This window comes from Sphaerodactylus townsendi, linkage group LG04 (genome assembly GCF_021028975.2).
Source record: "Sphaerodactylus townsendi isolate TG3544 linkage group LG04, MPM_Stown_v2.3, whole genome shotgun sequence".
Taxonomy (NCBI): domain Eukaryota; kingdom Metazoa; phylum Chordata; class Lepidosauria; order Squamata; family Sphaerodactylidae; genus Sphaerodactylus; species Sphaerodactylus townsendi.
The window spans coordinates 70083531-70111387 of record NC_059428.1 but is presented as its reverse complement, the minus strand read 5'-3'; the positions used below and the strand labels follow the sequence as shown (position 1 = coordinate 70111387).

The 27857-nt window shown below is 41.1% G+C and overlaps 1 protein-coding gene across 1 annotated transcript; it reads left to right on the top strand.

The window, feature by feature from the left end:
- Nucleotides 1–27857, top strand: RIPK4 (receptor interacting serine/threonine kinase 4). Its single transcript, XM_048492334.1, has 8 exons — nt 1–253; nt 16047–16338; nt 19641–19789; nt 20872–20921; nt 22168–22326; nt 23446–23549; nt 23681–23936; nt 25115–27857. The coding sequence occupies exons 1-8, from the start codon at nt 72–74 to the stop codon at nt 26290–26292; spliced, it is 2370 nt and encodes a 789-aa protein (XP_048348291.1). The 5' UTR covers nt 1–71; the 3' UTR covers nt 26293–27857.

Below are 27857 nucleotides of genomic sequence, written 5' to 3'. Positions count from 1 at the left end.
AGGGACGGAGAGGTTAGCCAGTTCAGAGGCTCAAGCCAGCCTGTCACACTGGGGGACAGCCAGGGAGCCCCATGGAGAAGGAGGGTGGCTCCTCGTGGGCCATGGGGCTGCTGAAAACCTTTGACTCCAATGAGTTCGTCAGCTGGGAGAAGATTGGCTCCGGTGGCTTCGGCCAGGTTTACAAGGTCCGCCACATCCACTGGAAAACATGGCTCGCTATCAAGTGCTCGCCCAGCCTGCATGTGGATGAGAAGTAAGTGTGCGGCCGGGAGCGCAGCTTCACAGACAGGAGCCGCTCCGCAGACAAACGCGGCGATGCCAGCAAGAGGAAAGCAACCTTGCAAATAATTGGGCATTTCGTGACTTTGCAACACTGCCTCTTGTCAGAGAGCGAGGAAAAAACCCTATGAAGCAAAACTTGGTTGAAACGAAGGGGGCGGGGGGCTGTTAGTTTTTTTAGAAGTCAGGTGGAAAACGAAAAAGCGACTTTGCGATAGCCAAACCAGTTAAACTGTTACGTTCAAGGTGTTTAACCTTTGGAGCGGTTCCCTTAGTGTGTGGTGGAGGTGGTGTTCCGCGGCGAGGCGTGGATGGCTTGGGTCTTCTCTGTTGGTGGTTGCTGCTTAACCTTACTTCGGTCAAAAGCTTATTTAGCTGCAAAATGTCAGGCTGTTTCTGAAAGGGACCCGTGTGTTGTTTGCGGTGTGAAGGTGCAGTTCTAAGGCCCCTTCCACACATGCAGAATAATGCACTTTAAATCCACTTTCACAACAGCTTGCAAGTGGATTTTGCTATTCCGCACAGCTGCAAAATGCATTGAAAGTGTATTATTCTGCATGTGCGAAAGGGGCCTGAGAGTAAAAATGCCTGTGAAAGCATTTGGATTCATCTCCGACAGGGCATATTTGGCTTGGGGCGTTGTGCGTTATCGTTTAATCTGCGTTAAGCGATCCAAATTGAAAAACGGACTCGTTTGGGTTTTAGAGTGGGTTCATTCTAGGTTTTGTGTTTTGCCTAACTGGGAGTTAAGAACTGGCAGTGGCGTGACGCCAGTAGCTAGCTTCAAGGGGCATAGTTCCCCCCCCCCCCCGCTTGCCTTGAAATTTCCCCCCTTCGCGTCGAATTATTAGGGAAATTATTATTAGGAATTATTAGGGGAAAGGCCTGCCTCCACCTGATTGTGGTGTTCATCTAATTTTTTTAAAAAAGGTCCGTATTGAATAAAAGTGGACCCGAAGTCTTTTTTTCTTTTTGGTTGCATATTTTGTTCATTCAGTTACGAATTTGCAAAGCAGGTCTGTTGGTGTTTGCTGAGCGCCTCCGGGAAATGACTAGAGAAGTAGTGGGAAAGGTTTGCAGCGACTCTTAAACATGTCGTAATTCCATTTGATCTCTTAGAATTAGTTCAACGATATTAAAGCAAAAGTGAAATCCTTTGAAAACGGCAATCGGTTCCTGGCGCTTCCCACGGTCCCGAGAGGTGCAATTCCGTATTCCTCGGGTGCTGTTCCCCCGCCTCTGGATGTTGTTCCCGTGCGGAATGGTTGTGTTCATTATAGGTTGCCGTAGACTTCTGCTTTCAGAAGGTCGCTTTTGCTAAGCGAGGCAAATTTGCTTGCAGAGAGACTGCGCTAATGGACTCTTTGTAATGCGCTCTCTTAATCAAGGGAGACGGTAGTTATAAGCAAAATGCGTTGGCAACAAGAAGGTACGCTGGAAGCAAGAGGCTTGTCTTTGCGTGCACTCGTTCTCCCTTTGCGTTTCCTTCAGGGCTGTGCTTCGTTTAGGTGGAAAGGACCGGTTGTTCTGCAAAGGGAGAGGTGGTGGCACGCAAAAGCGCTGGCGGAGGGAAAGGGAGCGGCCTGAGTCGAGGCTTGCTGGGTTGGAGGGGCCTTGCATAGGTGGGTGGAAGGGAGGGAATGCTTTCCTTTTTCCGCACTCCTTTTGGATGAGTGTTGCCAGCGGGTTTGCTAGTTGTTTCAGACGTGACGTTCATGCCTCCAGTGAAGCCTGCAGAGCTTGGGATTCCGCGGATTTTACTGGGGTGTCATTCTCTGCAAGAAAAGGATTTGTACCTTTCACTGCTAATATGGCTCTTCCCCTCCTTTTCTCTTTTAACTAAGCTGCTGCTTTTTCTTCTTCCCTTCTCTGTCTCCCCAAATGATAACATATAGGGAGGTGTGTCCCCATCCAGCCTAGGCAGCTGAGGAAAAACCTTTTGTTGTTATGTGCCCACATACAGTGCACCCATGAGAGGCTGATGGGAATTCTCGTGGACTACTTCATTTCACTCTCACGGGAAATGGTCAAGTCAGCTTGTCAGGGAGGCTTCAGTTTTAAACTTGGCAAGAGAAAGGACAACAGGAATAAGGGAAACTTCATATAACTATGTACAGTCAGTATCTGGTCACAAAAATATAGTTGTTTTGTTCTACCAACAGGTGTTTGTAACTGTTGAGAGAGATCACTTGGATGTCACTGTAGATCAACAGGCATAAATTTATTTGATATAAACTTTCTGAAGTCTGAGGAGGCAGGAACATAACAGAATTTTACTTCTTTAATATTTGATAGGGATCATCCCCCTCCCTTTCTTAGTAGCTATTTCTGTCTGGGAGGGACTGCTGGTTTCATGTCCCTGTTTCAGGATCATCTCAGATCTTTCACTCTCCTGTCTACTCCCCCTACCTTACTTACTACCATTCTCCCTTAGGTCTTTTTTAAACCCCCATCAGTCAGGGTTCTCTGACCATTATAAGGTATCTGCAACCATCTCATTGTCTTCCACACATTTTCAGTAAGCTATTCTGCCAGATGGAAACTGGTGTATTGTACACACAAACATGTTTGCAGTTTTGGGTTGTAGTATACATAAACTTATTGAAGTTGGTCAAACTTTTTTGGAAAAAAAAATGAGACTTGAGAGTAATTTTGTGAATTGTACTGGACAACAGATGGTGACTCTTTAGCAATTGATTTAAGGAATTAACTTTTAAAAATTGAAATTCTATTTCTGGAACAACTTTACGGTTGTCAGTGAATATCAAACTAATTATTTATTTCCCATACATGTATATTAAACTTCGTTTTAACAGGCTGTAGAAGTCATTGTACAGCTGATATGACAGAACTGTCATGAAGTCATAGCTATTTTGGGGGGTTCAAGTGTTTTGTGCAAGTAAGCAAGGGATATGGTGCAATAGCTTAGTGAAATTAAAATCATTAGGACCACTGATCAGAAAAAAAATTCAGCAGTTGCTAGACACCTCAAAATACTGTAAAAGACACACATACATGAAGAATTCAGAAATTAAATCAAGAAATAACAGAGCTAAATCCTACTAATTTGTATGTCACTCAGACCTAACTGTAAGGTGCTGTAATTTGATAAGACATCATTATGTATTTCAAAATATTCAGTACTAGCAAGTTCTCACAATTCCATGGCCCAAGTTGTATAACCTAGTACCACTGGTGGTATATTTTTCTTCTTCTATACATAAATCTATCTTGTGGTTCAGAGGCTGTCCTCTGGAAGTATCTTTGTAGTTACAAGGGTTGCTACTGCAGCTATTGTATTGGAACTGCAGTCTTGGAAGAAATGTTGAAGTTGATCTATTTCAGTCCCTTTAGTGTCAGACTTATCCATTCACCTGTTCCTATGCCTCAAGCTATGTCTTGGTGTGCCACTAGTGTGTATGTGTGTATGTTCATGTTGCACGCACACATAGCACACCATAACATAGCTTCAGTTGTAGGAACTGGTGAATGGGTAAGTTAGACCCTGAGTAAAGGGACTGGACTAGATAGCATCTGTGTAAATATATGTATGTATCATGTCAGGAATGATTTTCTTCAGATTTGCCTTTCATATCTGTGTGTGCAGATAAGAAGTGAAACCATTTTTCTTGTAAGTGGATGGTACCTGCTCTCACACAGTCCACTTACATGTACACAGAATTCATCAACATTTCTTTACTCTTTCTGAATTTATTTTAATACTCCTGCATCATAACAGGCAGGGCAGACTTCTGGACTTGTAATTATCTCAGAGTGTTAAATACATTGGCCCTTTATTTCACATAATTTGTTTTTTCTTCAGCTAGAAGAGAACATTGCATTTTATATTTTTTTACTTTATCCTTTTTTCAAGGAGCTCAGAGTGGCATATATAGTTTTTTCATCCATTTAATCCTTACAACCACCCTGTGAGGTGATATGCTGAGAGAGTGGAACTCAGTGGTTCTCAACCTGTGGGTCGCGACCCCTTTGGGAGTCAAACGACCCTTTCACAGGGTTCACCTAAGACTCTCTGCATCAGTGTTCTCCATCTGTAAAATGGATAAATGTTAGGGTTGGGAGCAGAGGTGGGATCCAACCAGTTCTCACCACTTCTTTAGAAGTGGTTACTCATTTTTTTCTGAGTGCCAAGAAGGGGTTACTAAAGCAACCTCGCTGCCCAATAGGGACTGGAGGTGCGTGTGTGCCGCGGTGCCATTGTTTGAATCCCACCACCATCGGAACCTATTATTAAAATTTTTGGATCCCACCACTGGTTGGGGGTCACCACAACATGAGGAACTATATTAAAGGGTCACGGTATTAGGAAGGTTGAGAACCACTGGTGTAACTGGAAAAACTTCATGGGAGTGCAGGGATTTAAACTTAAATCATTGTAATTCTAGTTGTATTTATTTTACTTCATTTTTAGTCTACTTTTCCCACTGCACCTATCGTTAAAATTAATGCAGTTGACTGTGAAATACAACTGGATTACAAAATTAGAGTGATGCTGTAACAATATCATTTGTAGAACATACAAAGCAGTGGAAACTATCCAAGATTTCAGACACTGAATGTTGTCCTGTTAGATTTGGACACGGCAGACACTGTAACAGATAGGAGGAGGCTGACAATTGCTGTCTGGACAATAACACAGGTCATGGAGGCAGTCTGCATAGAAGGATTGTATTATCTTATGCTCCTTTTACTGTGACTTTGACAAAGATCTTGGCATCTACACCAACACTGAAGTATAATATAGTAAAATTCATTTCACCATTTAAAGCAAGCTTGAGCAAACAAGTCTTGAATCATGACCCATGTGGTGGTGTTTGTACTTGTTTGCTGGTGCAGCCTAGAGATACAATAGCTGTTTTGTTTCTGAAAATGCCTTGCTGCAGGAAGTGATCAGATATGGAAAGAACAATATGTGATTAATGAATAAACCGTGGCACTAAAAAAACCACAGGTAAGTGAAGAATTAGAGGCTTCCAGATTCCTTTTTTAAAAAACCAAATGGCTAGAGCAACACACTAAATGAAACTGATGAAAACAAATGTTTAAAAATGTATTTAGAGATTCTGTCCACCAACATTTGCACTTTGAATGTAGTCTATAATATGGCTGGCCCCAGCCATACTGCGCAGTATTATCAACTGTATCGTTCATAACTGTGTACGTATATAAATAGTGATTAAATGTTGCTATTATACCTGTTGAATTAAACTGATGGCCATTGCAGAAAAAAAAATGGAGGGCAGTTCCAGCAACCTGTTCATTGCCTTCAATGCCTTGGGCCAGTAGGGATATCATACTAGCTCAGTTTGACATGTCATCTTGTGCCCTCTTGGCTGGAAGCATTTTCCAGCATACTGAACCATGCCTTAGTTAGGCGTGTGTTGACTTGTTTGAATAACTTGTACCCGTTGCAACTCCGCATGTCAGAACAGGCAGCACTGAACCAGGAAGTGCTTCGGGTGGTTTTTTTTTTTAATATTTGAAGTACAAATAAAAGAATGGAATGTAAGCAGGATTTTCTGTTTTAAGCCCATTGTAATTATGATTGGGAGGCAAGAATAAACACTGTACGGCTTATCTGTGCTTTGTATTAATTATCAAATGTTTTATCTAGATATAGCTGTGGTGGTATAACTGGATTGAATTGTATGGCTGGTATTCCAGTCCAAGTGAGATCTTGCATACCATTTGCTTCGTACTTGAGAATTGTCACATTCAAATTTGAGTAGTTCATTTAATGTGACTAGATTTCTGTGGGTGGGAAGTGCATGCAAAGATTCAATTCCTGGTTTTGAGGTCTTAATTTGTTTTCGCAAAGGGCAGTAGAAGATTTTATTTTCTGTCAAAGAATGGATAACTTCTCCCAGTGTCTCCCACATGAGTTCCACTGTGTTGACATCTTTTGTGGGGGAGGGTGAGCTGGGTGTTCCTCATTTCCATTACCTGGAAATAATCATAGCAGACTGGAGAAGGTGAAGTGGAATGTTCAGAGTATTTGGGGTGGGGGTGGGGGCGTAATTTTCTCAATATGTTAGTGTCTCCAGTTTTGTCACCCTGAGAACTCCAAAGGTAGTGACTAGTTTCTATCAATTCTCTCTTGCTCCTGGCATCTCTTCATATTTTTCTTAAAGATCTTCTTTTGTATTAACTCCTTTAAGTCTTCATTCCCAATGAAAACAGAACAAAAACTATCCTGAATTCGATCGCTCATCACTTCCTTCTTCTGTTCTGTCCCCACTGTCAAACTTTTAAAATTCCTTTGAGGAAGGGGCTTTTTTTTTTTTGCTTGTGATGCTGTAAAGATTCCTGGATACTTATGATACTTATATAAGAGTACAATATTCCACAAAGCTGTTTCCAACTCCCACAATCCTCTGTGATTAAAATGGCTTCTAGTATAAGCTGTAGTTCAAGGGTGAAACCTTAAGCAATTGTTTGATTGTTGCTCTTAATTCGCCTAGGTTGTATGTGTTTTAAAGAATTATAATTATGTTGACTCAGCAAGAGAAACCTGGGAAAAGTAACTTGACTTTAAATGTTTGTGAACCAAGCTGCTAAGCAATATTGCAGTTAGATATCCTGCAGCCAAAATAGTATGTGCTTTTTGAACTTGTAATATCTCTGTTAAGCACTATTGAGTTACAGTTAATAAACATTCATAAAACAGAAATTAATTTCATTTTACCCATTTGCAACTATTCTGGCATAAGAAAATGTTCCTTCAAAATAAATTCCCCAGATATCCAAGCAAATAATTATTTCTGTCTACACTGTGGGAACAGTCCAATCCAGCATAAATATTTGTATAGCTTTTTGTCATGTAAGCAACGTGTTTGTTAGCCACTCATGCTGCACAACATGAAGGGAGAGATCAACCCTTTATCATTTAGTGTCTTCGGATGTGCACCACTAGCATTTACTTCCCGCTGCCCTCAGCTTCAGTTCCCAGGTTGATCATACTAAACAGATCCATTTGTATGCCAGATTAGATGACTCAGTAGCACCAACTGTGGCAAAGGGAGCAGAGTGGTAACATCTGCTGTGTGCATAAGGAGTTTCTCCTTGCCACTGTGCTATAGAAGTTTATTGCAGAGTCTGGAATTTGGTTTGTCATTACCATTTGGTAGTGACCGAACAGTTCTATTGGTGTAAATGGCAGTTCTTTGGTTAAAGTTGTATAGACTGATGTCAGCTACGAAGCATGAAGCACTGAAAGCATAAGCATTCAAAATACATTGAGTAGCTGAAACCATTTATGCAGTATTTGATTCTAAATTATTATTTTTTAAAACCACACTAGTAACTTTGCCAGCATGATCAATATTGTATCTTCTGCAAATGATACCTTTTGTAGAAGCAGATAAGAACCCTGAGCTCTGCTGCATCAGATCAGTAGTCCATGTAGTCCATCAGTATGTTTCACTCAGTGGCCAACTGTTACTTTGAAGGGTCAGCAGCAGACCACAGAGGCCAAGGCCTTCCCCTAGCATTGTCTCTGAATATGGAGGTATCATGTCTTGCAGCCATTGCTAGAGCTATCCTCCTTAAATGTCTAACCCCTTTCAAGATGGTCCCTGCTTGTGGCTGTTGCTACTTCCACTTCAGTGAACTCCCACAACTTCTTTACTCAGTGAATAATTATTTTATTTTGTCTGTCCTGAATTGATTTCCAGTCAGCCTCCCCAGTGATGGTGGTGTGGAAGAGGGGGAAAATGTTCTCTCTCCACTTTCTCCATTGCATACATGTATAAGCCTCTCATGTTCTCCTTTTCCCTCCTCCTTGTTTCTGAACTGAAAAGTCCCAGACTTGTAATCTTTTTCACTATAGGAAAGGCTGTGCCTTAATAATCTTGGTTGCCCTCATCTGTATTTTTTCTAGTCCGCAATATCACTTTTGAGATACAGTGACCACAACTCCACACAGTACTCCAAATGAGGCCTCAACATAGACATTCCAGAATGGAGTTTGCTTTTTTTTAAACTACAGCTGTACACTGAATTGACCTTTTCATCAAGCTATCCGCTGTATCTACAGCATCGCATCATTCTCAGTCAATTCAGACCTCAGCAGAGTGTATTTAAAGTGAGGATTTTTGTAGTTCCATTGTGCATCAGCTTATGTTTGCCTGCATTGAATTTTGCCATATTGACTCCCACTCACCCAATTTAGAGGAATCCTCCTGGAGCTCCTCACACACACTTGGACACTGCACTGCTAATCCCCAATTCCAGATCATTTTTGACTTAATTAAGTTCTGTTGGTCCCAGTAGTGATCCTTGTGGGACCACATTTCCATTTCCCCTTCCCTTGTTAGAACTATCCATTTATTCTTACTTGCTGCTTTCTGTTGCTTTGCTAAAGTCAACTTGTAATGTGCTCAATAATTCTGTCTTTAATAACAGCTTCTACTAATTTAGTAATTCTACTCAAAAGTTGTCTAGAAACTTTTGGAATCAATACAATCAATAATTTACCTGGGACAGATATTAGGATAACTGGCCTGTAATTTTCAAGGTCCCCCTGGATCTCTTTTTTAAAAAATTGCTGTAACATTTGGTACTTTTTCTGCCTCTGGTATAGAGACGATTTTTAGTTACGGGTTAGACATACTTAACATTAGATCAGCAATTTCACATCTGAGTTCCTTAAGGACCTTTGATGTATACCATCCAGACTTACTCATTTTCAGTTTGCCTCGTTCTAGAACCTGATTTCTAGTCACTTGAATTTGACTTGGTTCTACAGACACCCTTCCTTAAAACAGTGGCTCTAGTGTGGGCACATGGTTGCACATTTTCCACTGTGAAAACAAGCACAAATAATTCATTAAAGTAACATACCGTATCTAGGGAAAATTTCTTGTATTAATAGTTTTCTCAATAAAGATATTATTCAGTGGCTTTGAGAGCCCTCCTTAGAGAGATATGGTGAACTGAGGGAGATACAAATGCTTCTCCAATACCCACCACTATTCTGATTGAAACAATGGAAACTTGCATCTGTTTCAGTAGAGCTTTATTTCAAAAGCCAATGTGTGCATTTTTGTTGGGATAAGGAGAGATTGGTTTCCTAGAGTTGTTACATAAGGCATCTTAAAGGATCCCCAACCTTTTTGAGTCTGTGGGCACTTTTGGATTTTGAGAGCGGGTGGTGAGTGCCACCCCAAAATGACTGTCATGGGAGGCAAAGGCAAACACAGTATCTTCCTCCTCACTTTGCAAAAGAAGCTCAGAAGGAGAATAACTGCAAGCCCTGCCTTTAAAGACCCCCACCTGCTTTCTGAAAAGCTTGATGGGTTCCAGGGGAAGTACTGGTGGGCAGTGTGGTACTCAGAAGTACCATGTTGAAGTACCCTGCCTTAGAATGTGCTAAATGTGGTCTTCTGCCCAATGAGCCATAGTCAGGGGCAAATACAACGAAGTTCTACTGTGTTTGGTTTTATGTCTAGGTTTTCAAACTCTTAATCCTGGTTTAGAGATGATTGCTGTGGCTTTGTATCTCCACAGTTGCAACACATACCATTTTTAGATGTTTTCATTAAGACTTATACCCATAGAGTGTTATGGGAGTGTCATAGTAATGCTAATTCTGTTCAGTTGCTTTGTGAATTGAAATAGTCTGATAAATCATTGTAAACCACCTTGAATGTTCACAAAAGACTGCCTAGAAACTTTTGAAATCAAATAAAATAGCATATGCTATTTTGGAGCATCTTGAGCAATCTATACATTGGCAACCCACACAGGATCATAGCTTTTCAAATAGCCATTAGGGAGTGGAATGATTCATATAACTTGTGGGTCCCAAAGAGAACCTGGGGCTTCAGTGAAAAAATGTTGTGGCTGCGGTATGAGCATCGCTTTGTTGCATTTCTGTATATAAATGAAATCTAAGCTCCTTGTTCTAGATTGAGCCAGAAATAAAAAAAGACTGGGTGTGCAGCCAAGTATATTTTTCCTATGCTTCCAGTGTCACGGTACTGATTACAAAATCCATTCAACTTCTGGAAACCTAATCTTTCAGATAACTTGATCTGTCTTTGTTGAGCGCCAGAATTCTTGGATCTGATAATAACCACTCAGCTTTATTCTGGCTCAGTAATATTCAAGGAAGGTATTGATAGATCACAGCTCTGGGAAGATATGTTTTTAAATAATAGAATGGCTTCCATTTAACAGGAAAGCAGCAAACAGGTGTAATATTTGAATCCACATAGGGTAAAAACAGATGTAATCTTTCTACAGTGGTAAGGCCTATTGAGAAGCCACTTTGTTGCATCTAATTCAAACATATTTCCATCTCCAGTGTCAAGCACTGAAGAAACTAGCTCTTCAAGTTGGCCGCAGAGAAGGCATTGGTTATAGAAAGCATTAATTGGTTGAAGCCAGTTACATTACATAGCTTTCTCCTGCCTCCTGTCCTCAGATTAGTTTCACACAAGGGGCCACAAACAGATCGCAGCTATAGCAAATCTTTGGTTCCCAATCAAATACAGTGATCTGTGTGGCAACCAGTGCAGGGAAATCGAAAAAAGGAGCCCTGTTTTGGATTCTTGTATAAATGAAATTAGCAGCAAAGGGTTGTGCTTAAGTGCTGCCTTTTTTACATGTGTGGAGGGAGGAGCACAGTCGTTGTCCAAACCAGCATTCAGGATAGAAGTGTGTCATGTCAGTTGGAAAACCAGGAAGAAATCAGTCTTGCATCACACTTGAAGCTCTGTCACTGTCCACCAAGACCCTAAAGATGTTCAAAGGAGATAATGAAGTTTATTGCTACTGAGTGATCTTGTAAGTTGGTCTTTCGAAAATGCGTAGGAGTAGAAAATAATGACCTTTTATCATTATATAGGCTTTTGTCCCTGTGTGACTTGATCCCCATGAGATGTATTCATCATTCCTTGTTCTACCAGAATTCTTTGCCCACCCAGAAGGAACTCCTGGTTGCTCCTAACACTTTTGTTCCTGACTTCTACCTGTTCTACCCATACATTTCCCCCCAGGATTTCTGATATTGTGGGGAAGCCAAGCAGTCACCTTGTCTCCTCTCCCTTAACAGTCAAGCTCTACATATCTCAGAGAACTGGCTTTGAAAGGGGTAATTACATGACACTTAAGGCCAGCTTCAATATTTTTGTAAAGTTCTCACATGCAGAAGGACTCTTCTGTGTACGTTGTGTTAAAATTGATTGCAAATTGCTATATCCTATAAAACCTTATTGTGAATTGAACTGGAGTATGGCAGTTTGCAGCCTTGTTATGTCATGAAGTATTCAATTGTAGAAAGCTCAGATATGTCATCATATTGAAAAAGTCGTGCAGATCAGCTTGTCTTCGAAAATTTATTGGATAAGATGATTTAGGTATTGGTGACAGTTACAATATATTGGCATTTTATTGAAGAACTAGGCTCCTTATTCAATAAGTGAAGAGCACATTCTGGATCAGGGGTTGGAAAAGAAAACACTTGGAGCCGCAAATACTTTTTGACATCCAAAATGAAGATAACACTGTATATATTCTCATGCAAGGAGAAGTTCCCTTGTTTGGGGCCCATTTTTACCCATCAAAGCAAAAAAGAAAAGAAAAGGGGGGGGGGTTAAAAAGCCTGTTGTTTTTGTTCATGATTCAAATGACCAGCAATAGAACCCCCGATTCACACATTTCTCTTTTCTTGTGTTGAAAGACACTGATTATGCCGCCCCCAAAGAACCCCCTCAAATTCCACTTGGATGGTGAATCAAAATTGGTGCCTTTAATGGGGTTGTCAACTTCCGGGGGGGGGGCTGAACCTCCCCCCCCCGAAAATGTCTGCCATGGAGGGTGGACTCGACAGCCATATTTCTCACTGAGCATGGCCCCTGCCCTGGTCCCAAAAGCCACAGCTTCTGAGAATCGACCCCCAAATGTCCTGGTATTTGCCTGCCAGGAGTTGGCAACCCACGACAAATGGCTCTTTGGGTGTTAAAGGTTTCCAACCCCTGATCCAGAATGTGCTCTTCACTTATTGAATAAGGAGCCTAGTTGTCCATACTCTGAAGTAAACCTTCCAAGATCCACATGCAAGGCTTTCCCCATGCACCCCTGCCCTCCTTGGCAATGCAGAAGCAAACAATTCCCACCCACCCCCACCTTCCCATCAAACAGCCCTGACGGGTGCAACCTTGCAGGGCTGCAGGTAATAACTCATTTAAAAGCTGACATCGTATTTCTCACCTGGACTCAGTCAGGCTGCCATCTGTTAGGAAAGCCCCTGGAGCTCTGTGGGGCTGCTGGGGGGTCTGCAACCCAAGGTGGCACTGCTGGGGTCCCCCATATGGTCCCGGCCCCCAAGAAGGACCTGGGGGAGGGGGAAATGAGGCCATCCAAAGCAGGGTCGACCCCTGACCCCCATTCAAGGGGGGCAGACTGAGGTTAGGATTACGCTGAAAATCTGCACTCCTGCAACTCCCTCCCGTTTCCTGCCCTTCGCTGCTCACCTGTTCAAAAGGATCCATCAGCGGTGCTCCGCCTCCACCCCGCACCATCATCACTGGCATCAGCCAACCAGGCAGCTGGGACAGGGAAGCCGGAAGTGGCTTGGGATAGCTTTGGGCTGTTCCCCTCTAGGAACGGGGACTCTTTCCCATTAACCCTAGGCCGACTCTCCGAATGAGGCTGAGAGGACCCAAGCCACGCAGAGCCGCAGTGTAAGGACGAAGGAGCCGCATGCGGCTCTGGAGCCGCAGGTTGCAGACCCCTGCTCTGGATGGTTTGTGCTATTTTAGTGTCTTAAATGTGGCTGATGTTGCTTGAAATTGTGGGCAAGATAACCATGTAGGTCTCAAGAACAGTCTGTTAATTGGTTGAAAGGAGTTAAAGAATGTGCAGTTGCTGCATTATGCACACCTCTTCTTGTTCATACATGTCCATGTGGCTCCTGATTACTTCCTTCAACCTGGTACGAAAATCACCATACAGCTTCTACTGACAAAGACTTAAAAATGGAACTGCTATTGACAATGACAGTTCAGTTTTTGTCTGGCATGGCTCCTCTGTCTTTCAGAGTGCCATGGATGGCAGTAATTTAACAGATAAGGATTGTCTTAGCACGTCAGTATAGAAAGTGGAAGGCTTTACTTGTTAAATTTCTGCATAGCTTGTCACCATGAAGGGCTCAGACAAACCAATTGACAGTGTTCTCTGTACTACATCTGTTTGAGTCTTTCAAAACTTCTTATTGCAAAAAGTGAAATAGTGTTATGTACTTTTGTGCCCTAAACTGTGGAAAGGGTTTGTGGAGAAGGCTGCATTCTGGAAGATACTGTTGAACCTTGCAGCTGGGAATGGACTGATCTCCTCCTGTAGCTAGTTCATAGGTTAAATAAGCAGATTATTTTTTACTGACTTTTGCTGGATCTTTATCTCCTTTTGGAAACACTAATGAAGCATTTAACTGGCTTCTCTCAGGATGCAGATGCTAGGAAACGTACACTTTTAAAGTAGCACTGCTTGCCTAGCCAGTTTTTATAATTGTAATCTGCACAGTACAATCCTTTGGGCATTACAATAAAAACAGAGACACACATTTAGGGAGACAAAGGCCATTTAAACTATACAAAAAGAATAATTCTGCTGCTTGTAAAGAGGTACAGGTGCAAAAGTAGGTTGCGATATTAATTTGAACAGATATTTCTGGATCTACCACAGATCTCTTCTGAATGGTGTTGACCAGAAGGAATGGTGTTTTCGCATCTGTTCAGACAAAAAAAAGTCCTCAAAATGAATTGTTAGTGTATGGGACTGAGTGTTTAAAACCATTTATGTGGCAGTAAAGATAGAGGTCTGAAACAAGATGGAAGCTTTTTTCCCCGCCAGATGGGACTGTAGGATTTTGCTGGACTTCAGAAAGACACCCAGAATTTATACTGTCTGCTCTTCGACACTACTTCTCCCATGCTGGTCACTGAGAATTCTTTTTTGAAGGAGTGTATGCCACTTACTGACAAAGTACTGGGAAACTGGAAGATCAGCAATAGAGATTGCAGAGGGCTAGTGGTGATGATCTAAACACTTGTGTTCTGTTGACTGAGTCTGAAAGATAAGAAAATAAATCTAACAATGTGTTTAGCAGACTGAGTGTAAATAGGTGTGATGGAACAGGACATTGCTACTAAAAACTGTTGATGTCTTTCTATTTGGAACTCCAGTAATTCAGTTTAATAATGCACATGCTGTTTGTCTTATAATGTAGCACTTCATAATGTGGCAATCAATTTGTAAAATATTCAAGCAGTAGCGTAACGAGGGGGGTGGAGCCACTTTGGTAGGTCACATGAAGAATGTGTTGCTGAGCCCCCGCCCCACCCTGCCCCTCAAACTCCACACAGAGTTTGGGACTGGGGAGTCAGTTGAACCCTGAGCCAGCCAGCATGGGCTTGCCTGTCCTGTTCAATGCTGGGCTTGGTTTGACCGGGTCCAGTTTTAAATTGCAGATTTTCGAGTTTGAAGTTTAAATCTCGATCCAAGCCATGCTGAGCCCAGCATGAAACTGAGCAGTAGGGCTGACTGGCTCCAGCTTTATAGTGCTGGCTCTACCCCCCAAAAGCAGAGCCAACAGTGTAAAGCTGGAGCTAATTAGCCCAACTGCTCAGTTTGATTCTGGGCTCAGCATGGCTTGCGTTGAGCTTGAAACTGCAGGCTCGAAGCCACAGTAATATCTTGAATACTAGCAAATAATCCTGAAAAAACATCGCTGGTATGTTCCTGGGTGCTGTGTGCAACCATGTTGCATATGAATGTCAGTTTGGTATGAACTTCAAGAGAATTGAATCCAGCAGTTTAAACTCTTGTCTTGCTAGGTGTGTACAAACTATGCTTACCAATTTAAGTGTATTTCACGTTAGTAAGTCCGTAAGCAGTGGAACCTTAAGCACGCACCAGAAGGAATTTATGAGAGCAAAGTTATTGTAGTTGTGCAATCTAGGAGAGTGCACAGGGACCTGGTTCTTGTCCCTGTATCGCCAGTCATGAGTATATGTAATCAGTTCTTTGTAAATGAATCCAGGAAACAGTTCACTTAAGTCCACCTTCTAATTTTTTCACCACAGCACAGGTAAAATTCAACACAATCAATGTTACTTATTTCATGTTTGTTGAAGAGGCAGCACTGTAACAAAAGAGCTTTACGATACTCAATATGTCTAACTTTCATTCATCTTTGTGCTGTCTTGAGGATAGGCTGCTTATTTACAAGCCAAAAGATCAATGCTTGTTTTAGTTCTGTGGAGATTATTTATATGAACTTTGACTATATAGGTTTTAACTGACTGGTGGTATTAAATCTGGGGCTATTGCCAATAGTGCCCCCCCCCCCCCCGTTATGTTGGATAGAATTTATCCATCTCCTGAAGATAAATGTGGCTTGGTTTACTAAACAACCATGACTTGTCATTGTTACTAACCTCCACTCAGATCTTCTGTGTGCATTTGACAAGTTGTAGAATAGAAAATTTCTTATTGTAATGAGAGATTGCCTCTCCCTTTCTAATGCTGGGGGAGAGGGAGCAGTCAATATTGCCCATCAGTCAAATACTCGTCTTCCGTTCTGTAACTCTTAATAGTAATATAATGGGACTGAATACATGTGGAATTTATAAATTGCATTACACATAATTAGATTGCATGTAAAATGTCAGCACCGTTAAGTAGGTGAAACCATTAATATAGGTTAGCTAAATTAGTCCTGGTTTTTTGCATTTTTTATCTAGAGAACGTATGGAACTGTTGGAAGAAGCCAAGAAAATGGAAATGGCAAAGTTTCGCTACATTCTCCCAGTTTATGGCATCTGTAAGGAACCAGTGGGGTTGGTCATGGAATATATGGAGACGGGGTCATTGGAGAAGCTCCTGGCTTCAGAACCATTGCCTTGGAAACTGCGCTTCAGAATCATCCACGAGACAGCTGTGGGCATGAACTTTCTTCATTGTATGTCCCCACCCCTGCTACATCTGGATCTCAAGCCTGCAAACATATTACTTGATGCCCATTATCATGTTAAGGTAAATCTCTAGGACCTGCATATTTGCCTTAATATTTTGCCTACATCGGTACAATGTATATAAGAAAAGTTGGAGCAGAAAGCATTTATTCTATTCTGACTGTTGGGACAAAACTGTAGAAATAGATGCTGACAGATTTATTGGCAATAATTCCTCAGATTTTTTAAATTCTTATGCATAGAATTATGCATAATTCTTGTATCTCCTTGCTGTGTTAATCATGACAGCCTTTCCCCTTATGAATTTAACTTGTTCCTGCTGTAAGTTTCTTTTTGTTGTTCCCCTTTTTCTCTGTATTCCCTGGAGTGTGTTTACATTCTTTTATTTCTGCACCCCAGTTCCATTTTATTTTGTAATTCTTTGTGTAAATTCTTTGAAAAAGTTAATGTTTTAAATATACATAAAAGCTAGATTATTTAAGAAATAAATAAATATACATAAAAGCTAGATTATTAAGAAATAAATAAAAATAAAAATAAATATAAAGGATAGATTACATAAAAACTGGATTATGGCAATGATGCAGGGTTTTTAAGGCAAGAGACATTCAGATGCGGTTCGCCATTGCCTGCCTCCATGTCATGCCCAATGTATTCTTTGTAGGTCTAAATACTTGTCAGGATCAAGGTAGAGAGTTTGTGACTAGCCAAAGGTCACCTGGCAAGTTTCCAAGGCAGAGTGAGGATTCAAACTTGGGTTTCCCAGATCTTAGTCCAATACCTTAATTGCTACGCTATGTTGGCTCTCACTAGATTTCTGTACTTTGGACCAAATTAAAGTTTGCAGCATTTCATGGATTCCTCGGAGTGTATTTTTCAAGTTTCCAGTTCACTCATCTTTTAAAAGTTTAATAATATTTGGATACGTTGGAATCATAATTACATAATTATTGGCAAGCACCACTTGTAGTAAGTCTGTAAGCTAGCCTTGAAATCTACAGAAAAGTATTCTTCCTACTTACTATTGCTTGATTTACTATTAACTTGCCTTTGGTATTTAAACTATCTTCCCAATATGACATGACAATCATATTTATACCAGTCCCTTACGGAAGGTGTTTGTATAGCAAATGCAAGGCATTACAAAGTTTTTTAACAGTCCCTGATTTAATTCCAAAGTTTGTGTCATGTAAGTAGAAGGTACCAGTTTACGAGTGGATGTTACACAAATTCCTTCCAGTCTACAGTCCTCTATGCTGCCAAAACTGGATTTAGAAAATTGGGGCTTTGGCAGGGCATGGTGGAGATATAAAAATAATAGTGATTGAGAATTTTTGCTAACTTAATCTCTTAGTAGTTCTGTTTTGAACTGTGCAAGAAACATGTCTGCCAGCTACATTCATTCCACCTCTGTGCCAAGGGGCTCAGAGCAGCATTATAGTCTTTCCTCAGCCCTGTAAGCTGAGAGGTGGTGAGTTGCCCAAAGCAATTTGAATCTGTTTAGGTATTAGTAAACCTTACAGTAACAGTTTCCCAGTTTTCCTAGAGCCTTCCACAGAGGTGGTAGATGGCATACATCTTGCAACTGCTTCCAGTTGTTATGATCTGTTCTTGCTCTGCAGTTTACTGGTCAGTGGGAGATTGCTCCACTTAGGCAATTGTTGAATGCAGCTGCTTAACTGTGTAGTAAGAAGTGTTTGTGTCGGACGCTGTGTGATGTCAATGGTGATAAGTCTTTTAATAACTCTTTTGTTGATACGGAGGGTTCTAATGCTGTTTACTCAACATTTGTGATCCCAAAATATTTCTTTGAAACTAACTGAGTATACCAGTTTTCTGTGTACTACTGAACTGTAGAGTGATCCCTAACTAATTTGAAGCCGTCACTAGATACAGAGCCTGCTCTTTTGGAGCAATCATATAGGATACTTGCCTTAATCTTTTTAAAAATTGTCACCAATTTACTATTTTATTACATTGTAAGCTAGAATTTAGTAACTACACTTTTAGTCTGGTATGTATGTGTACTAACAACACTGCCATAAATATTTTTGTTCTGTGAAGGGTTGCTTCCATTTTGTGAAGCTAGTTTGATATAAATTTGTTGATTTCCATTTTAAGACTGTATTAACATTTGGGAGAGGCTATTATTTATTTATTTATTTATTTATTTATTTATTTATTTATTTATTTATTTATTTATTTATTTAATTGTATTTATATCCCGCCCCATCCCCAAAGGGCTCTGGACAGATTACAACACAAAACATTCAATAACTTTAACTATAAATCCCAATATAAATATTTAAAACCAATTAATAAATATTAAAATAATGCTGGACCGATAATTTACTGATGGCATACATTAGTTCTTACTACCTTTCCTCCCCTTTCCTTTCTCCCCTTCCCCTGGAGACTGAAAGATGTTCAATCACTGGCTGACTAGTTGGAAAAGGCCTGGTGGAACATCCACATCTTGCAGGCCCTGCAGAATTGACACAAATCTGGCAGACTCTGACATCAACAGGTAGCTTGTTTCATCAGGCCAGGGCCGTAAAAGCCCTTGCTCTTGTCGAAGCCAGCCAAATATCTCTTAGGCTAGGGATCACTAGGACATTCCCCTCTGATGAACAGAGAGACCTTGTAGGGCAGTATGGGGAGATGTGGTCCCGAAGATATGCATGTCCACTACCGCTTAAGGCCTTAAAGGTCAATACCAATACATCAATACCAATACATCATATGTACAATTTTGGTGGTAGGACATGTACTCCCAGGTTTATATCTTGGCAACTTCAGTTTAAATGATGGTAGGTAGTAAGGCTCAGAAAGAACTCTGTCTGAGATATTGGAGAATGTAAATGGAATAAATCTTTCTGTTCTCTTTTTGTTTTGGATGTTCACATGTATTATATAGTATATCCATTGAATTATTTAAGTGCTAACTTTGGCTGAAAGGTGCAGTCTTGTTGCATATGCACTGTGAAAAGTCTGGAGATTCAAATAATGCCCCAGACCTCTCCAGAATACCTTGAGGTATATATATTGTTGGTAAATGGAAGCTATATTTATAACTTTGTTTGCCAAACAAAATTATTTGTGAACAGAGGATTGTGGAGAATTGTCCCGTAGCTAGCATTGGTTTTGATCAGTACATGTCTTTATCTGCTTGGCTTTATTTTATTACCGAAGCTTTTAAAAAATGCCTGTTCTAGAGTCTCCTAGTGTATTTTCAAGAAAGAATTGTAAATTGTCATTTAAGAACTTAAGAGAAAAATGTTATAAAATGAAGCATCTCAAAAATAAATGTTTCAGTCAGCTAATGTCTACACTAATTTTGCATGTGTGGCTTTCCTTTACCAGATTTCTGACTTTGGATTAGCCAAGTGCAATGGACTTTCTCATTCTCACAATCTCAGCATAGATGGACTTTGTGGCACTATTGCCTACTTGCCTCCCGAACGCATTAAAGAGAAGACCAGATATTTTGACACCAAGCATGATGTCTACAGGTCTGTAACTTTTCAACCAGTACCCTTCTAGTGCATCTTTAAATACCTGGAGAATATTTGTTAAGTTCAAGAACTTAACAGTCATTCTTGTTTCTTAAACTACTTCATTACATTCTAGTATCAACAACAGCACTGTGTAAACTCAGGATAATTGAAGATATTTACGGGAGTGACTGTGGCTTTAATTCAGAATATACTGATTTTGTTGATGTGTAGTTGGCACATGTGTTGAGGTGCCTCTTTATATTTACACTCCGAAATCTTCATTGGATTTAGAGGCAGTAATGTTAGAATGTAGTTCATTCTTATACTGACCCTCCTCTGATGCCATCTGATTTAATATACTAATGAGAGGCATTCAAAGCATTGGGCAATATTCTGTCTTAGGCTGGGGAAAGTTCTGTCAGTCTAAGGAACCTTTCTCCGACTTAATTGGCATTGGAGGAAGAACAATTTAAGTTGGAAGAAGACTCCACTGGCTGGAAGAATGCTTTAGACTTTGCTTCTTGTAGTAGAATACAAGCTATGGAGACAGAACGCTGTTAAAATTGTTCAATCAGGACCCATCAAAAAGAATCCTGTTGCCTGGCTACAAGTTGGGGAGGTGTAATATGTGGATACCCTTGATATCAATTGGTAGTTGGCTATTGACATTGCCTACAGTATAATTAATACTTTGTTTGTGTCCAGGACTGGAAGCAGTCCTGGAGCTCTCAGCCTCACTTACCTCAGGGAAGCAGGCCCAAACATGCATGGCTAGAGTTCACCAGGATGCCACAGGGCTGGGTGGTGGAGGCTAGGTGAGGGTGGAGGGAGGTGATAGACCAGGGAAAGGTTCAGTTTATTTGTCAATTCCAGGAATACATAGGACAAACATAACTTTCATACCCTGCTTATGTATTAGCTTCCAGAGACTTCTGGCTAGTTAATGTTGGAAATACTGTGTTGGACTAGACTGATCTTGGCCTGTAGCAAGGCAGTTCTCATGTTGCTAAGACCAGGGCTTGCTCCTAACATTTTTTTTTCTGATGAGCAGTATGGTTAAACAGCTGACAGTCTAACTATAAATATTTCTCTTACAGTTTTTCCATTGTTATTTGGGGAGTCCTCACACAGAAGAAACCTTTTTCAGGTAAGCAAGTAAATTTGCATTTGCTTGAGTGAAACTTGAAATAATTTACAACAAATTCCTCCCAGATGAGCATACGTGTGTTTTAGCAAACCTATCATGATGTACTTTTCGTATACCAAACTTTATAATGATAGACTTGAATCTGTGATTTTAAAAAAATAACTTCAGTGCCTTTCAAGAAACATTTTGCGGAAATCCTAGCTTTCATTTGCCCATACATAGCCAGGGTCTATAATACACTAAAAGGTCACTTAGACAAACTTCCTGCTGCAAGGGAGGCCCAAGCCTTTATCCTTTAGCTTCTCAATAAACATCCAAGCAATCTAGATGTCTGTGGGCTGCAATCAGATAAACAAATGGATTGCAGAAAGAAGCTTACGAAGAATTTGGGAAAGTACGGTGATATGTGTAAGTCATATGTCTAGTGTCATGACCAGCAGCCTCTGGGCCAGTAGCCCATATTGGATCCTCCTGATCACCCGCCCACAGGGAAAATGCTAGAGGGTACATCTATGTGGTGCAGGGAGGGATAGGAGTATGAGGGTGGGGTAATACTCTCTGTTACCAGTGAAGGTGGCTATCAAACGTCTTGTTATTATGTGTCCATTATTAGTAACCATTACTAATGTTGAATACTGATGAATTAATGCCCATTGTTATCCATTGGTTCTGGTGTATTGCATTTAAATAACTTATTGTTCTCTCTTGTAACTTTGAAGTGTATCTACTCAACCTCTTGTGTAAGCAAGAAGGTTAAGAAAAATAGAATGACCTATGTCCACCCTTCTGTAAAATGTTAACACACTATTCTCAGAATTCATCAAATGGCTTCCTAAGGACCAAATTAGCTCTGATATTGGGAGTTTAGAGACATATGGAGCCTCAATTCAGGTTCTAAGCAAACAGAATGCGATTTCACCCTTCCTCCCTATGCCCTTGAATTCATTTTTGCCACAGGAAAATGCCAGTTCTGCAATGCTGTTGAAGATTAACAAAATGGCAGCTGATGATGGAGAGTTAAATGTGACCCTCCTTTATGCCATGGCCCTGATCCAAACTACATCCCTGCATTGCCCTGAAAGGCATTCTGGCCCTGCAACGCCTAAAATTGCGTGTAGTTAGGTTCTGAGATAGCTGCAAGGCATGTTGACCGGAGGGAGATGGGGAAGAGCAGGTGGTTTAAGCTGTTGCATTAGTGAATATAATTCTGAGAGAGAGAATTCCAACTTGTACTTTTCCTTTGCAGAAGAAAAGAACATTCTGCATATTATGGTGAAAGTAGTTAATGGTCACCGTCCAGAACTGCCAGTTCTCTCCAAATCTAGCCCTCGGGCCTGTAATCATTTGATCAAACTGATGCAGAGGTGCTGGCAGGATGACCCTAGCAAGAGACCAACATTTCAAGGTAAACTTTCTTCAGCTCAAAATGATTGCTGATTTAATGAGTCACTTCAGTTTTTAAGGCTATATTAATCCCTCATGGAACGCCACCAAAATCTTGTTAATTGATTCATGTGGAGTACACATAGTCCACTGTTGTGTGCAGGCAACAGAGCGGAGAGCTTCCTTGCTGCAGGAAAGGCATTACAAGAGAACGTGTCTGATCATGATTGGGTGTTGATGTAGATGTCAAAGATGTACAGATCCAACTTAACTCCCTAAATTGCTGCCTCAGGTGAACTTTCTAATCCATACATCCGAGGTGTGCTAGATTTAATGCAAGGCAAAATGTTAGACTCTTTTGTGACCTCAGTGTCATGAATTCACTTACACCATTTGTAGATTGCTGGACTTTTTACAGCTCTTTTATAGCTGTACATAGACTTTTATAGCTGTACATAGTAAATACTCCTAACGCTGGTGTAATGTTGACTATTCAGTAGAAGATTCAATGTAGCCTGTGCATCTAGAAGTTCCAAAAATGTTAGCTCTCATTTAATTTATTTTTAATACAAATTTATTTTTGAAGTTAAATCTGACAGTTTCTGTGAGAAATAAACAGAAAAAAGACGTGCTGAAGGAATTCCAGTCCTGGCAGGGAGGAGACACTTTTCTCCATCCAGTACACCTACTGATCTTCCCACTTTCCTAGCACCTTGTGACTAGATTTACAAATGGCTACATATCCTGTTCAGTTGTGCAACAGGCATACTTCTAGTTCAGTAGGTTTTATGGTTACATAATATGATATTTACTGTACAGAATTTCTCCACTGATATGACTACTTGCATGGAGGAAGTGAAGAATATTTGGGGAACATATTGGAGGGGGAGGATGGTGCTGGACCTCATATTTTGCATTTTGATCAAGGACATGCATCTGCCACTTGAAATTATCCAGTGTTATGCAAAAGGAGTGGTTGACACTACTTCCAAGCAGGAAGCAGAGTCTCTAATATCTTTCTCCAGAGCAACTAACCTTTTGTCTAGAATTGTGATTTAAAGGCAACTGTAGTGGGTGGGAATTGTTCACAGCTGGACCAGCCAATGATCTTTTGTGACCATCTCTTTTTTGTTTCTTTAAGAAATCACTTCTGAGACAGAAGATCTTTATGAAAAACCAGAACATGAAAATAAGGAGATGATGGTTGAGGATGATGCAAAAAACACTCAGGTGTTGTTCTCCAAGGTATGCATTTGGAAGTGTATGAGAAATGAATGGGAACTTGCCTTTTTTCTGATCAGCACTTGAAAAGCCAACATCAGACTTTCCTAAAATGTGAATGTTTCCTTTTTCCATCTCTTCCCCACCACTTTCAGGAGATGTCTGTGTTACGCCAGCTAAAACAAGAGTCTGATCCCACGTCAGTGAAGGATTTTAGTCTCTCAGAGTTGTTGTCCCAGCTTGATTCAGGAATTGCCCAGACAGGAGAGCCTGAAGAGCTGAGCCGCAGTGCTTCTGAGTCTAGGCTTGCATCCAGCGACAAGAGGCTTTCTGGAGTGTCTTCTGTGGACTCTGCATTTTCATCACGAGGATCCCTGTCACTGTCATTTGAGAGAGAGATTTCTGGAAGTGGTAAGCATTTTATGGCTGTATAAGAGAGGGCTTCGGAGGTGGCTTCCCCCAACCCAAATGCAACTCAAGTGTGTCTTCATGTCTTGAATTCAAACACACTTCGCTGTGAATGAACTTGGGCAACCATTTAGAGAAAATGAGTGGAAGTAACTGAGCTTTTTTTTTTTTTTGGCCTGATGACAGGTTCCAGTATGGCTGAGTATGGTTGTGCATCAGTCACAACTCACCATCTCTTGGGGAGACAGCCCAGGTTTTTAGGCTTTCCTGGTGGGAGTGAGCCATGATCTTGATGGAATTTCAGTTTCCCAAAACAGTTCTTCGGTTTCATCCTTTTAATGTGTCCATCCAATAGCTAGTGAGCCTGTGGAACACCAGGATTTTCTACCCAGATGTTAAACCCTGGGTGCCTAATAGTAGATCCACATGTTCAAAATATTTGAGCAGTTTGAATGAAATGAAATATCTGAATAACATGAAATATTTTTGATGTAGTATATTTTAACTTTTTGCTGGGGTGCAGTAGTCCATAGGATGCTTGGCCCAGGCTGCACGCATAGCTGCATTTCTCAGTGACTGTTTTCATGATCACAGACCCCTTTCTTACACACTTGCATTGCAAGAATAAGTTCCAAACTGGCTGTATGAAATCCTTAATCATGTTGCATTCCTCTTGTAAGTGTCCTTTGAACCATGTCACATGGGTTAACACTTGATTATGTGAACTGGCGCTAAGTGTTTACTTCTAGTTAGGTCTAGGATATTTATTTAACTGGGTGTGTACAGAGACTCCCACAAGATTTGCTTCTGATTTTTCCTTTGAAATTAAATAAGACTTAAGTGCTCAAAGTACTGTCATTAAAAGCCTACTAGTCTAGATTTGTACGCGCATGTACTAATTCTGTGCATGTGATCCCCATAAGTCACAAGAAAGTTATACATCACAGAAGCTGATATCCTGGTTGCCCAAAGCATGACTATAACAATTCAGATGGGATATGCTGAAACTTTTATTTATGCAGAGGAATAAGGTGTTTGGGAGCAGGGCAGGATTACATTTCTGGAGTTGTGCTAAACTTGCCAGATATGGAGTATGGAAACGGGACTTTCTGTCTTCTTCAGTAAAGCTAATACACGTGAAAGTTTGATTAACACATTGGTGTTACTTTTTGTTTCTGCAGATATTGGCACAACTGATATCCAAAAGAGAAAGCTGGCAGAGGCAATCATATCTGGGGACACAGGCAAACTGATGAAGATCCTTCAGCCTCAGGATGTCGACCTTGTTTTAGATGGGAACTCTAGCCTTCTGCATCTGGCAGTTGAGTCAGGCCAAGAAGAATGTGTCAAGTGGCTTCTCTTGTATAACGCAAACCCCAATCTGACCAACAAGAGAGGCTCTACCCCCCTTCATGCAGCTATAGAGAGAAAGAATAAAAGCATTGTGGAGCTGCTTCTGGCAAGGAAAATCAATGTGAATGCAAAAGACGAGGACCAGTGGACAGCCCTTCACTTTGCTGCCCAGAATGGTGATGAGTTTAGCACAAGGATGCTGCTTGAGAAGAATTCTTTGCTGAATGAAGTGGACTTTGAAGGGAGAGCTCCGATCCACATTGCCTGCCAGCATGGTCAAGAGAACATTGTGCGCATCTTTCTGAGAAAAGGGGTTGACATAGATGTGAAAGGGAAGGATAACTGGGTGCCTCTGCATTATGCTGCCTGGCAGGGTCACCTGCCTATTGTAAAACTTCTGGCCAAGCAGCCAGGGGTAAACGTGAATGCACAGACACTGGATGGAAGAACCCCACTGCACCTGGCAGCTCAGAGAGGGCATTACAGAGTGGCCCGTATACTTGTAGAGCTGCAGTCTGGTGTCAATATCAGGAACGTGTTTCTTCACACTGCTCTCCACATAGCTGCTGAAACTGGTCACACCAGTACTTCCAGGCTGCTTCTCAACCGAGGAGCAGATGTCGAAGCGGCAACAGCAGAAGGGCACACTGCACTCCACCTGGCAGCTCGCAATGGCCACTTATCTACAGTGAAGCTCCTAACTGAGGAAGGTGCCAATGTCCTGGCTAGGGGCCCTTTGAACAGGACGGCGCTCCACCTTGCTGCTGAAAATGGACACGACGAAGTTGTACAAGAACTGGTCAACTCAGAAAATATAAATGACCCCGACGGGGAGGGACTGATGGCTTTACATCTTGCAGCAAAAGGTGGACACACACATGCGGTTGAGGTTCTCTTAAAGCATGGCGCCCTCACCAGTGCACAAAGCCTTGCATTTCAGACCCCATTGCAGCTGGCTAAGCAGAGTGGGAACAGTGCCGTTATCATGCTTCTCACTGAGACATAAGCAAACAGGTGCTGCTGGCTGAAGTTTAATCTTTCCAGTGAGACTGTGGAAGCCTACCTTTGGGCAGGGTCCTGCCAAACTGCTACTGTGGGACATATCTCTGCTTACCTTTTGTGGGCGAATCTGAATTCAAACCACATGGAAGCTACCTGATAATGTAGCAGTGCAGTCAAATGAACTGAGTCACTAAGCGAGCAGGAACCAGCAAAATCATGGTGGGCGCAGTCTGCTACTTTTTTATAATGCTGAGCTGGGCAAGACATGTAACGATATCGTACTTCAGCAAAGAAGGGCATGTCTTACTCTGAGGTGTGAGGAACATCTTTAAATAAGGTTAAGCAGATGCTTGTCTCTGTTTTTAAAATGTAGAGTCCATTATCTAATATTTCAATTTTTATAGTCATACCATTGATAGGAGGGCATAATGTCACTCTAGAAGATTTTTGAAATAGTTTGTTTGCATATTTTAATTATGCAAAAGTTAATCTGAAAATTGGCATTGATGCATGAAACGTAGTCTTAATCTGTTCTTGAAATATCTTAAAGTATCTTAAAGCACAAGATATGATGGGGCAAGTAAGATAGAATTTTGATTCCTTGCATTTTGGGGTTCTCAGATGGTCACAGTTTTTCCATGGTCGTCATTGGCTAGTGCTTGCAATAAGAACTGTAAGTACCTTAATTCTAACGAAGGGGGTGTTGCATAGAAATTGATTCCTGAAATACTGGCACTAGCTTGTGTCTGTATAGGGCATATATTGGGGGTGAGCGTTATTAACACTGGAAACCAGGGCCAGAAGGCAACTTGGAGCTCACAAAAGCAGGTAGAGGGCCCTGCGTGACACTCTCTCCCTCTTAATGGTCCTTGGTGGTTGTGCTGTTTTAATCGTTTTTCATAGAGGTCCTCAGACCTCTACCGATGGTCCTGAAACATTAAGCAACTTAAGACCCAGATGAAAAACTTCATCTTGTGCCCCCAGGTGCATCTCCGGTGCATATGGACGGGATCACTGAATGTTACTGTGAATGGAATGAAATGTAAGGAGGGGGGTCAAGTGGTTGAATATATGAAGCTCCTTATACTTAATCAATTGGTCTATGAAGTCAGTAAGTCTACCCTTGACTGGCAACAGCTCTCCAAGGTTTCAGGCAGAGATCTTCCACGGTACCTAAAACCTGATCTTCCTGACTGGAGATGGTGCAGATTGAATCTGGGACTGTCTGCATGCAAACTGGATGCTCTCCCACTGAGCCATGGACCCGTCCCATGAGGAAAACACTTAAGTGTCAAAAAACTATAATAGACGAAAAACAAGAGCAGATTTACATGGTGTAGATTACAGAACCACATGTACAGTATACTGAATGAATTAGCTGAATTGACAGGCTATTATAAAATATACTGTGTATATAGTATTTCAGTCCATTTTATGTGGTTTTTCTACTACAGAAAATTGAGGCTGTTTAGATTTGGGTATGTTTTAATACACCATTTTAATGTTCGCTTTCAGAGTTTGAATGTGATTTGTTTTATCAGGTGTTTATCAATAAAAGAGTTTGTTCTA

Coding starts and splice junctions, on each gene's coding strand:
- RIPK4 (XM_048492334.1), top strand. CDS start 72: ATGGAGAAGGAGGGTGGCTCCTCGTGGGCCATGGGGCTGCTGAAAACC. Junction 254..16,046: donor AGCCTGCATGTGGATGAGAA/GTAAGTGTGCGG, acceptor TTTTTTATCTAG/AGAACGTATGGAACTGTTGG. Junction 19,790..20,871: donor ACCAAGCATGATGTCTACAG/GTCTGTAACTTT, acceptor TTTCTCTTACAG/TTTTTCCATTGTTATTTGGG.